General features: G+C 38.4%; 1 protein-coding gene across 4 annotated transcripts in view; it reads right to left on the reverse strand.

The window, feature by feature from the left end:
- Positions 1-1384: 1384 nt before the first annotated feature.
- mapk6 (mitogen-activated protein kinase 6) overlaps positions 1385-13901 on the reverse strand; it is a 30599-nt gene continuing 18082 nt past the window's right edge. For all 4 annotated transcript variants that reach the window (XM_080214204.1, XM_080214205.1, XM_080214207.1 and 1 more), the window contains exons 3-6: positions 6583-6727; positions 5826-5990; positions 5199-5400; positions 1385-3904 (exon numbers count right to left, since the gene is read on the reverse strand). In XM_080214204.1, coding sequence (XP_080070330.1) covers positions 2770-3904; positions 5199-5400; positions 5826-5990; positions 6583-6727 — 1647 coding nt within the window. In that variant the 3' untranslated portion in view covers positions 1385-2769. The remainder of the gene's footprint in view (positions 3905-5198; positions 5401-5825; positions 5991-6582; positions 6728-13901) is intronic.

Raw genomic sequence — 13901 nt, forward strand, 5'->3', positions numbered from 1 at the left:
GACTATTTTGATTTAGCTTATTCTTTCCTTACCTAGTAAGGTCATTGGATGGAATTTTCCAGCCCTGCTTGCCCCAAGATCGGAAAATAATGCCCAAGGTAAATGGACCTTTGCATGGTCTATATCCCAGCCACTACGATTCCCAAGGCGGGCGGGACAAGAAAATTCCATCCATTAAGTTTCTTCCTGCACTGAGGGATTCTGGAACTGACTTTAACCCTGATCACTTAGAAATCTCTATCATAGAATCCCTACAATGCAGAAGGGGCCATTCAGCCCATTGAGTCTACACCTACTACAATGCCACCCAGCTCCTATCCCCATAACCCTATTAACCCTCCAACCTCCTCACACTAAGGGGCAATTTAGCATGGCCAATCAACCTAAACAGCACATCTTCCCTCCAGTCATCCAGAGGTGTACTTCTTGAGGCTCTCCAGCTGATCAAAAAGCAGCTGACCTCCTACAGGAGCATGCCAATGTCAGTAAATCTAAAGGCTTTCTATCCTGCTGCATCTCACCTACTCGTGCTTTCCCACCTGTGGTGGAGCTTTTCAATTGGTATGGAAAACTCAGAGCAGCTGTTCTTTGCTACGCCCTAACACCAAAGGAGCTGAGAGATATTTCCACTATCCACAGCTCATTTACATCATGCAAATCACCGTTTTGGAAACAAGATTAGTCAGGCTGACAGCTTACAACCTAGGACTGTGTTCTGTAAAAAGAAAGAAAACTGCAATGAGCTAAGTTTGGAACTTGACGACATAAGGAACAAACCAAGTTAAAGCACAAAGTGAGTGATAAACATGCAATGCACTATGTAGTGCAGCTAAAATGGAGTAGGCAGGGCAGGGCGAATAGGAAGAAGGGGAAAACAAGTACACAAAGATTGGCTACTAATCCTTTTCCTGGGATTTGGGGAAATATCAAATGAAAAATTCATTAGAAGGCACAGTCCATTGTACCAACTTAACTGTGTATTTAATACATTGAGTCAAATTTTACTTTGCAATGCATATTCTTGCTCAGATAATTTATACTGAGCAAAACAAATTGCATGTGGGATTCAAATTGCTGGCCATCAAATGTCAAGTCAAATGCTCCACTCCACTTTTGCTAGTTGTGCAATAAGATTAAAAATTTATTTTTAGAAATAGGCTGGGTATAAACGTTCAGCCTTCCTTTCATGGGGATCGTGGCATAGGAATCTTGAGCCTAGCGAGTGTGTTCCAATTGTTCTTCATCTCAGCTGCTGGTATCATGCATTAGTGGAGCCATTTGTTCCATTTACAACAAATGCCCAACTCGAAGGAATTTTTTTGGATTTTAGAATTTCTGGGTAGAAATCCCATTACACTTCAGGGAACACAGCAAGTCACAAGCATTTAGGTTCCGTTTATTTTATTTGTTTCTTTTTGGATTTTTTTTAAGGGGGAGGGAAGAGGGTGAGAACCAATAATACAGAAACTTAGTATCTAAATTGGTAAATGCAAATAAATTTCCAGAAATAATTCTACATGCTATATTCTGAACCTATGGAAATCATGCTGACTTGAGAAATTACAAATGTAATAAAAATGTACAATAAAAATAGATGAAAATTCAACATTCATCTTATTGTCTATAGTTTTAACTTTTACAGTAATGTTTGTAATTCAGTTATTTCCATGCAGAGAATTCTAATCTTAAATTTTAACAAATTAAACACAGAATTTAAGACTTCTTGGAGCATTTCCAAGATCAGCTTTGAAATAAATTCTTAAGGTGTATTTAGTGGGAGGTCAAGCATCACTAAAATGTACCAATTCCTATATATATAGTGGATGCTTTTTTCAAAACAAGCCAATTCTAAAGGCAGGAAATTGGGGAAAGCATTAGGACAAGGTGGTTTTCATTTCGTACAATTAACCATAGTGCTAAACACAAAGTTAGCTTCAAAATGCCCCAAATTTGTTTTTTTAAAGTCACAATGAAACTATAAAATTAAAATAAATACAGAAAAAATCTTACATCTGCTAAAATAAATAATGTATCTGAACACTTTACTATGGAAAATGCATACCAGGAAGTTACAAGTACTGACAGCTTTTCAAACAGGGAACAACTGCAAGTACAGTGATGCTGGCTAAATTCACGTGCATGCTGTGAAGCACTGTAGGTGGCTCAAGGTCAGCCACACATTGCCGTTACCTTGAGGTAGATAACACATGCGTACCATGTTCTGCATTCATTTGCTGGTTTTTGCTGGCATCACATGTTTTAAGAAACATTTAAGCTATCAGAAAATGTCTAATATACTGCTGGGGAAAAACAAATGCACTTTACTGCTTGGACTTTAAACACTTTTAATTTGTTTTCAAATGAATTTAAAAAAATCTCATGCAAGTATATTTCAATTGTGTATTTGTCAAAATGGAAACTGCTCCATTTGAAAAGCAAGTAGACTGTGCTTGGTGCTCTTTTTCCCCATTTCACCAATAAAATATGTCCACTTGGCTTAGTGCATTTTCTCACCACCGTTTCATTGTCACAATTTTCTGCATTAGTCATTTTTTTTTGCAATGTACATTATTTTAAACTGTGTGCAAATGACATAAGTTTACAAAAATTAAAATGCAATGTCAAAATAATTTGACTTGTAAAAATGGTAAACCATTCAAACCAAAAGGAGCAAATGTTGAAATTACAAAAATAAGATTCCAGACTTAAGAAAACAAGACAAATGCACATAGTAAAGTATACAAAACAAGTGTCTGCTGAGTGTTCTATTCAGTTCAAATGTTTCAAGATGCTACTATATGTCTTAGGCGGAATCTGAGGAGACAGTTTTGCAGCTGCAGGTGCTAAAGTGGTCTGAATCGCTCTAGATTTCAGTGGTGAACTGACAGGATTGTCAAATTGGGAAATACTGATGGAATCCAACTGCTTACTGAATGGGATCTCCCCATTCCTACTCACCTCTTTCACACTTTCTTCACTAATTCTTTCCCCCAGTTTCCTGTCACTCGCCGGCTCAGGTTCTGCTGTTTCTACATCGTCTTTTTTGTTGAATAATCTGTCTAAGTAACTAGTGAATGTACTTTTTTCTAGCTGCTCATCCTTTCTGTTGTCCCAACAAGCTTCTTCATCTAGGTGAATTAGAAAGCTTTCGTCCCCACCATCGCTTCCATCAATTGCAAGTGGGCATTCCCACGGATTCTGACTTCGATACTCTAATTGAGCCAAATTGGCCATCCCCTTCTCTTCCTTCTCCTGACTGACAGACTTGCAATTTGACATTGAACTTTTCAGGTCCAACTGTGACACCGAACTGTTCAAGTCATTCAGCTTGTCTATATCACAAGACTCTGGCTGCAAACTAAGCTTGATGGTATTCGCCATGAAAGAATCAAAGTCAAACCCCCGAATCTTCTCTTTGTCCTTCTCAACAATCTGGTGGGTTGCTTCTACCAGAGCCAACTGTGCTTTCACCAGTCCATTCTTCTCACACTTCGATTTGCCTTTTTTATCTGGCTTCTCTCTGCTCTGCTCTTTCCAGTTAGATATATCTATAATAAGTTTGGGCTCATAGTAATGGTTCACTTCACTCTCCCTCCACACCAAGTTATCCAAGAAAGATGGTGACCCCACTTTATAATTACAGGTATGGCCACATTCCAGATCACAGTATTTGTTTTCATGGTGATCTGGATGTGGCCAAGAATGTTCAGTGGAAAAGTTCAAGTCAAATGCAGGATCCTCCAAATACTTTTCACGTTCTCCATCTAAATACTTGCGAGGGTCCACTTGTACCTCATCTTCTTCAGTCATGTCAGACATTGCTCGTGGATCACGTTGAACATCATCTGCCTCAAAGTTACTGTGCAAAGGCCAGTCATGGTCTGACAATTCGCTTTCATGGTATCTGAAACAAACAATTTAAGCAATGGGAAAATCTGGATATCATAGAAACCCTACAGGACAGGAGGCGGCCATTAGGTCCATTGAGCCTGCACTGACAACAATCCCACCCAGGCCAGCTCCCTGTAACTCCATGTACGTACCCTGCTAATCCCCTGACACTAAGGGGCAACATAGCATGGCCAATCAACTTAACCTGCACATCTTTGGACTGCAGGAGGAAACCAAAGCATCCAGAGGAAATTTATGCAAACACAGGGAGAATGTGCAAACTCCACTCAGTCTCCCAAGGCCGGAATTGAACCCGGGTCCCTGGAGCTGAGAGGCACCACTGTGCCACCCCAAACTGGCATAATGCCCACAGCTTGAACGATTCCAAAATTGAAATATCACCTTGCCGAAATACTACAAACCATTTTGATGTACAGCAAGTAATTCACTAGCATACATTTGATCTTTTGTTCTCTAATCAAAAACACAAGCAAGTCACTTAGGGAGGTAACTTCATCTTTGGGTCTAACTCTCCCTGGACTGAAGGAACAAAGTGTTCTTTTTTGATACCTGTCAAAATTAGGAAGTCTCAATTCAGCTGAACTCAGAACTAGCTGTCCAAGATTTAACACTAGTTGATCAATTTTGAAGAACACATTTAATTCCACAGGAGCAGTGAGCTGAGGCAATTGTGTTATCACAGTGAAGTAGAGGGAGGATCTTTATGCCATCTTAAAACAGTACAAATCTACCATGTACTAAATCCACATTACACATGACAAAAACAAACTTAATTACCAAGGTATGCAACTCGCTGGCATAAAGACAATATGCAGACGTATTGGTCTTTAGAATTCTTGTCTCCTGTGAGCAATGGAGGCCATGTCACGAAATATAGTCCAGGCTGGGTTAGATAGGTTTTGAATTCATAAGGGAATCAAGGGTTACAGGCAGGAGGGTGGAGTGCACTATCAGATAAGCCATGATTGTACTGAATGCAGTAGGCACAAGGGGCTGAGTGGCCACCTCCTGCTCCTATATTATGTTCCATAAACATAAAAGGAGGGGCAAATACTTTATAATATTGCGCAAAGGTTACACTGTGCAACAATGCACTCTAAAAATGTAAATGGAACAATCCTCTAAAATAAATCTCCAGACGATAAAGCTACTCCTTTCAGTTATGCCCAAAAGTAACTCCCTTTTGCTATAATTATTAAATTTGATTTAAGCAAAATTTGAGCAACAATATTCTACCCAGCAGAAAGTAAACAAAGTTCTTAGAAGTGAATTAGGAATTGTATTACCTGTCCCAGTTGTAAATGTGGCTGTGACTCTCATCCATTAGCAAAATATCATCAACTTCATCCTCAATGTGAAAGGGGTGGGTAGATGTTGGCTCATCCAAAGGGAAGGAATAAATACTCATATATGGATGCGCCAAAGCTTCAGCTGCTGTCAGTCTGTCCATTGGACTGAAGGTCAAAATTTGTTCCAGAAAATCCAATGCTAAGTTCAAAAAGAGAAATACATTATTAACAGAACCTCAGCTTTCCCTTTCACATAGTCTTCAATTCCTCAAGTGACTTCTTGTATCTGAACATCAACAGTTAATTAATTGCAAGGTCAATAATTCCTAACGCAAAGAGAGAGGAAGGCAATCTGTCCCTGAACTCTACGAATCTCACTCAAAATCGATGTTACAATGCAGGGGCCTGGATTTACTCTTCAGGTTTCTCCTCCCTTCTGTTTCTGTCCAGTGGTGCTGCCAAAATTAGGAAACCATCTAGGGGATTACCTTTCCCGGTCATTTAAAAAAAAATGTAATTTGAGATTTAAAAAATGATTACAATCAGGATAAACAAATATCTGAAATAAATTTGAAATTGCTCCAGAATACAAATTCTAGACAAGAAATTACGTGTTATAAGTACCTTCTGCACAGATTCCGGGGAGAAGCTGTGGTAATGGGTTGTGCGGTTCTGTCATGTCATTTTGTATATAAACTGGGATCACACCCAGTAACTCCTGAAGGTCTTCTTCATGGATTACAGGGATGGAATTAAGAATCAACTGCATTTGTTCCAGCTCATGAGCACCTAGACAAAGTTTAAAACAAAAATTGAACATCTGAAGGGATAACATATAAACCATAACATTAATTCCACATTGGGAACATAGAAGCAGGAGTAGGCCATTCAGCCCCTCAAACCTGTTCTGCCATCCAAGGGATTCATAGGTAATCTCCCATGCAATCCCATATCTCTTGATGCCACTAGTATCCTGAAATATATTGATTTTGGTCATAAACGTGCTCACAACTGAGTTTCCTCAGCCCTGGGGAAGAGAATTGAAAGATTCACCACCCTCACAGAGAAGAAATTCCTCATCTCAGTCCTAAATGGTTTCTCCCTTATTCTGACACTTGCGCACCCTGCTTCTTGATGAACACCCTCCCCTTCACCTCACAGGGGCTCAAAGAACAAAGTGATGCATTAAACTCAATACGAGTGCTTAAAATGCTAACACAAGCATTTTGGAGAAATTCCACTGAAATATTGATACATAAATTTATGTTTTATGAGCAAAGTAATTGCTTAGTTTTTTTAAAAAAAAAAGCAGTTTCATGCAGGCTAAATTACTGTACAGTAACACAGTCATGCTAATTCATTTTGCTCTAGTAACACTGACCTGCAAAAAGTGTTTTCCCAGTCAGCATTTCAGCAAAGATGCAGCCAGCAGCCCACATGTCAATAGCTTTGGTGTAGTTGTTAGGAGAGAGGAGGAGACGTGGAGATCTGTACCACTTCGTAACCAATCCTTCTGACAGATAGCCCTGGAAAAGTAAGTTGTATACATTTTCTCTCCAAATGGCCATTGTATGTCAAGTCAACTTATATGCAAAAATAGGAAAATAATCCATGCACACTCCATTTAAATACATTGGCTGGTATACCAATCTTCTGTATTATCCGCTCCTGTAAAATATATTAGTTAAGATATTCAACGCTGGAATTTAAATTTCTGAAGCTTTGGAAACTGCTTATATTTTACAAGAGAATATGGAATCTGATCAGAAACTGTGCATTAATAATTCACTTCCCCACCCACAAACTGTCATTTGTTGGTAATATGCTTGTTATTGGTCTATCATGCAAATATTTAAGAAGTGTTCATTTGCCAGTAAGCATCCCACTTTTACTCACAGTAGTGAATAAAAAAAAGTCAGTGGTGCCAGAGTCTCTTCTGTAAACACTACAATATGAAAAGTGTCATCCAATCCTGAGACATATATATAATGCTTCATCATAAACTGAGCTTAAGAATTCAAATTTTTAGCTACTTTTCTATTTAGGTTCACTTACTAGGTTGTGTGTGAATTCTTGTTACATTCAGGGTCAGTGAACAAAAATGCAAGTGGCCAGAAAGTTAATGCTGGACACCATTCCAATACTATTGCTAATATTTTATAATTCAAATTAAAAAGCAGACAACTTAAAAATAGGCCAGTGAAAGTTGTAAAAGACAATACAGTATTAGCGTTCTATCCTATTGACATTTAAAATTTTACATGGATTTTGGGCAGCACAGTATTTAGCACTGCTGCCTCACAGGGCCAGGGGTCCAGCTTCGTTTCCAGCCTTCAGTGACCATGTGGAGTTTGCACTTTCTCCCTTCGTCTGTGTGGGTTTCCTCCGGGTGCTCCAGTTTCCTCCCAGAGTCCAAAGATGTGCAGGTTAGGTGGATTAGCCATGGTAAAATGAATGGAGTTACGGGTATAGGGCAGGGTTTTTTTTTGTTTTTATTCCAATTCAATCAAATCAAGACAATCCAGAGTCTCAACAAGTCGAGACATTCCCGATCCAAGCTGACAAGACAGGGCTCCCACTTCCTGTCTTGGGCCTGAGTCAGTGCAGACTCAGTGGGCTGAATGGTCTCCTTCTGCACTCTGGGGATTCTATGATACTGTACAAGGAAACTTGTTGTTAAAATCAACTTTAAGTGGACATCTAAAAAAGTACATTTGCACATGCTGACTGCAATTTTAATCAACGCTATTACACAAGTTCTCAACATAAGCCAAAGTTAAATGTGCTTCGCCATGCAACATTAGCATTTTGACAAACGCTGCAGGTTATCTACTGTTTATATGAAATCCACATCGTGTAATACATCTTTCAGACTGTTCGCTTCAAATTCAGCTCATTTGCATATTCCCACTGTGAACTTCCTTCCTAGCTAAGACCTAAAGAATCCAGGGAAATTTGGTTGTTCAGCAATCTACACGTTAATATCTGGGTAGATGCAATAGTTTCCATCCACAAGTCTGAGCTATTGAGAAGGGCAATACTATTCCTCCTCCTCTGGACAGTTTTTAAGACAACTGTAAACACCAACTTTTATCCTGCAAACTGAAAAATTATACTCAAGATATTATGAAGCTATTAGAAATAAAAAGACAACTTAACAGCTTTGCAGCAAGGTTACAGGGGTGTGGGGCAAAGGCTGAAGGAATGTTGGAGGGCAACGTCCCTGCTTCTAATTCAATAATGGAATTTTGTCATTTTTGATAAATTAGCCTTGAAACACAATTATGGAACTATCAAGAAGGTGGACTGATTCATTACTGCATCCCAATCACGCATCATCCACACAACCACTCTACAGTAACATGCTATCAATTGTAGGGATATATACTCAGACCAGAATATGCTTCCCTGTGTTGCCTTCCCTCCCAAATAGCCTAGGCATTTGCATGGAGGGCTCCTGACTCCTGACCTCCACCAGTCTCTTAATCAAACACAAGGTGATGCAAGGAACGACATAGCCAAAGCCTATGAGATTATTCCCAAATTTCTATTTGTTACAGCAGAGATCAGAATCTGACTGCACTGGGGAATCAAATCAGGACACATTGGCTTTAGTACTGAGCACTCATGTGCCAATACTCCACTGGCTGCTATGCCTCCAGACTGCATTAACCACAAATACAGGGTGTTCTTATTTTGGTTCAAATGTAGCTGAATGGCTTTGCTCATAGTACAGACACAACTATTGCTCCAAGCCATACAGCAAAAGATATAATTAAATGAGCATAAAAAACTGCATGTGCTGGAAATCAAATAAAAACAGAAATATCTGAAAAACGCTCAGCAAGTCAAATCAGCAATTGTTGCTTCAAGTGAACGTCAAATGAAAAAAAGGCAGGGCTTGGCTGTGAATAGCAGAATGAGCACTCACCATCCAGGTTCACACATGAAGAATGGCCATTTCAGAACTACTGCAGGGCCACTGCTTGTGGAACCATATCCTGGCACAAATTGCTGCCTTCAGGAGAGGGAGGGAGAGGTCTGGAGAAAACAAAGGGACCCTTGTACGTGGAATGTTTAGGAAACAAAATTAGCCACATGGAAAATTTGTGCATTACCAACATTGAAATGAAAACCTTACTTTTCAGGTGCATATTTAAATAGTAACAGCATATTAAAATCACTACACCTAATTGAATGGTATCAAGTATGCCAGGAAACGCCCAACATTATTTTGAGTTTATCATGCGTGCCAAAAAGCTACTGGCACCTTCAGGAACAAGAGTAATTGAAAACTGGCAATTTAAGAAAATAGATTTCTCAATGAAGCCAGTAAAATATTTGATTAAAATCAGTATACTCAACCAGTGGCTCAATGAGGTTATCTAAAAAGTCAGGAGATGTCTCCCCCAATCTGTGCTGTTAGCTAATCACAGCAGTCAGAATGCTACAATTTTAGAGAAGTGTCCTGATCCCTGGATTGGGCAAAAGTAAATGAAAACGCCATTGTTACCACCCCAGATTGCTATCCTTACTGTGACTGCTGGCAAGCAAGGATCATTGGACTCAACAGGGATCTCTTCACTTCCTACCAAGGCTCAAACCAGTAATGGTCACTCTCAGGATACATCAGTACCCCAGTGCAACAAGCTGGCCAAAGAAAAAGTTAGGAACTATTTAGCATTGTGGATAGCACAATTATTGCTAATGATAGCAATGATATATCACAATGATAGCACAACAGATTGCCCATTTTATAGCAAATTAGTGACTGAAGATATTTCAATGATATGTTTTTGGTTAGACAAGTGTTTAAACAAGTACTGAGCAAGCGCAGCTGCCAAATTAATACCAGAGCCCAAATGACTCTGGGTACGGAGTTCAAAATTAGATGGGCAGCTTTGCATCCAATAATGACTTGTTACATAGGTAAAAATCTGAAGCAAATTAATAGAAATATAAAACTTTCCATTGCAAGAAAGGACACTGGCAGTAAAACCGTTTCTTATGGTGACTAGTATTTAGTATTCCAAACTACTAGAATTAACAATCAATAGGTTAAACTGAAGATCAGATAGACCCACAATGTACAAATCTGCTTTCATTACCATGAATAGGAGCTGTTAATTCTACCTCACAAATACATTTCACAGTACAAATAACAGATGGATGTGGAAAGATTAATTGAACCAACAATGAAATAACCCAGCAACTTTTTTAATTCGCAAAACAGGAAAACTGGTTATATAAGCCAAATACAGTCTAGTGTGAGACTAAGTAAGAATGTAAACAATTTCTCCATCTTTCTCCTCAAAAAAATGCTTCACATAAATTCCAACCAATATAAGTAAATGTAAACCTAGCCTGAATACAGGGGCAAGCTTGCAAAGACCACCATTACATTTGAAACAAATACCCTCCATTATTTGTGGTACTCAAACCACTTGATTAAAAATACAACTATTCTTGCTTCCCTAATATTGTTTGAAGACCTGTCAATCTTTGTTTACAGCAAGGTTATAATATCAAAATTATGAACAGATCTTCCATCTTTTGATTAAAAAAATAGAGGATTTAAAACCATACTCCCAAGGTTACTGCACAAGACCAAAACTACAAAATGAATCCAGCAAAGCTTCAATAACTCCTTGTGCAAAATTAAGTTAGAGAGAAATTAACACAGTTCCTGGGCTCCAGACTTCTTTATGGAATAGGCTCGTAATTGTATACACCAAAAGAAAATCTCAAATTTAACATTGAATCACCAGCAGAAAATGTGATCTCTCTCAAACATCACCCCATGACAACTTCTAAACTGCAAATAGTTATTTATTTTTAATCAAAACTTCAAAAAAAACAGATATATGCAGCTGTAAATCAAACTGAATGCTGGTTTGTGTGTGTGATACTAGTGTTACTTCAGTGTTTGCATTCCATTTTTAATGTTATATCTAGTTTTCAGTGTTCAAGGGAGAAGCAGATTTATTTTTGCAAAGTGGCAGTGGATCAGTAAATGTAAGGACTTAGTTAGGTCTTGATTTATTAGGTCTCATAACAATACCATACTCTGGGTAGCATTAAAAACAGTAAAAAGTCTGACAACACCAGGTTTTAGTCCAACCTATTTATTTGATAATATTCTCACTAGCTTTCGAGGGGACAGCCTCTTCGTCAGGTGAATGGAGAACTCTCCATTCACCTGACGAAGAGGCTGTCCCCTCGAAAGCTAGTGAGAATATTATCAAATAAATAGGTTGGACTAAAACCTGGTGTTGTCAGACTTTTTACTGTGTTTACGCCAGTCCAACGCCGGCATACCCACATCATAGCATTAAAAAAGCAGGAAAGATAGGAAACGTTAAAAATACACAGGTCAGCCAGGTTATGATGTATTTTATATGTTGTTCTAACGAAGCGTACACAGCCAAAACTTACTTTTTCTACAGATGCTACCTGATCTGATCCATTTCCAGCATTTTTTTTGTTACTATTTTATATTTTAAGTTTCAACAGTTTGAAAAGAATATAAACTGCAAGAGAAAAGAATTATTTATGCAACCTATTGGTAACCTTAAAAGGTTTTAATATTCAAGACGCCACCAATACCCAAGCATTAACTTTCTGGATGCCTGACAAAGTTATTCAGGGATAAGGAATCATTTGCAAAGTGAAAAGTTGTGAGAACCTTTATTTTTACAATAATGTTTCCAAACATTCACCTTTCTGTATGTGACTATGACAGACAAAGGGAAGACACTTGGTTTTAATTAAAACCTGGTAAGGTCTTTAAAATTGAATATCAGAGAGCTGTTTTTGGTACCCTACCCCCCCCTTCATTACTCATATCTAAGAAAAAAAGCCACTCAAAATTAACAAGATAAAGCCCATCTTCTAACAATTTGCAAAGAAAATGCTCAGTTAAAAGATAAATCTCAGTTTTTAAAAGATGCAAACTATAAAATTTGAGCTAGATTGCAGATTATTTATTTGAGCCAAGTGTGCATAACTAAAATTTGATCTTCAAATGTAGAACAGGATTAATTTTTCAGAACAATGTATAAAATCTCTCAGCTACAAGAATGACGTCAGAAGTGACAGCAGGAAGTCTGGTCATATTTCTGGGTAACTGAACATTTTATGCAAAAACTAAGTTAGAACAGAGTTCCTAATTAAGAAGCAGACATTTTCTCCATTGAAAAACATCTGCAGTGAATATCATCTGTGTGCAAATGTTTTATTTTCACATTGTGTGAAAGGCAAAAGTGTCAAGAATTTAGATAATTCACTAGCAGTGGAAGAAACTGGATTCTTTTTAAAAAAATGACAATGCACGCAACTCAAAAACCAGCTTCAAATTAGGCTGCGCAGCACAATCTAAAATTAAACCCCGGACAACTAAATACTAAAGGGCATGACCCACATCATTGTAGCTTTATGTACCAGTGAAGCCATTCATTTATGGAATCAATCTCTGCAGCACTATTTCAGTTTAGTATTTGACAACATATGGCATTTGCTTCTCCTCAAATTCAAATAGGCAACTTACATTTACATAGTGAGCAGGAGGAATAATATTTGCTGCACCTTGCTGCTTTACTGATTTATAGTGGTGCACACTTCGCTGAGGGAAAGTGAACCCTTTGAGGAATAACCAAGTTATTTCTAGGTGCATGTTTTCCTCAAGATGGACCATTCAGAAGACTTTCAGGATATTTAGTGATCTGCTGTTTGACATTCACTCAAGTTAGAACATGGCTCCTTAGTTTGTCTCAAATCCAGCTATGCGAAAAGCAGCATTGTCTGAAAAATAGTCATTTTCTAAGCCAACGTGCGTTAATTTACTCGTCAACTACCAGCTCGTTCAGCTAGCTGCTGCAGTGGCGTGGTCGCTTGCCGACTAGTTATTGGCTTTGCGCACCTGCCTTTCCATGCACTCTGAGCAACCCTTGACTCACCCAACTCAGCCTGAATAGTTTAAGTTGAAAACTAGCAAGGTTTGAAATCTGGCATCAAGTCAGTCCTGAGGTTCCTATTGCTTATTATGTATCTGTACTATTTACTGTACTGAGATCATTACATGCAGTGATCCTTCTACATTCACTCAAAATGAGGCTAGAGCACTGAACAGCAAGACCTCACTCAATGCTACATCAGGCACTGAACTGAAATATACAGACCTTCCAACAGATGTTGCATAACTTTAATTCAGCATTTGGCTCACTGAGCTCCTGGAATAAGCTCAAATATGATTTTTGCATTCTCTCTGCCAGGCATCCTTCTCACGACTGTAACTGCCTCCTTACATACATAATCACAGAAAACCAGGAGGAGTTTATAATAAAAAAAACCCCAACAGCTTGAAATTATTTACCCCATGAGCATCACACTCGCAGCACAACATGCACATTATTTCTACTTAGTCCAGCTGCCCATCCTAAGCATCTTCTATTTGTTGGGTGAGAAGCTTAAACCAATCTTAATTAAAGTAATCATTTAGGATTTGTAACAGTAAACGAAGCAGCAATGAAATTGGATATGATCAAAATTGATGAACAGGATGTTCTCAATGGCTGGTAGCCCTAAAAGCTAAAGGCTATCTGGTCCAGATCTGAATCTTGTTAAGCTACTGAGGGAAGATAGAAATAGTCGATGCTGGTCATAACACTCCTTGGATATGGGGCTGGTATCAGAGAACTGGTG

The sequence above is a fragment of the Carcharhinus amblyrhynchos genome, chromosome 28, assembly GCF_965287045.1.
Source record: "Carcharhinus amblyrhynchos chromosome 28, sCarAmb.v2.hapA, whole genome shotgun sequence".
NCBI lineage: Eukaryota > Metazoa > Chordata > Chondrichthyes > Carcharhiniformes > Carcharhinidae > Carcharhinus > Carcharhinus amblyrhynchos.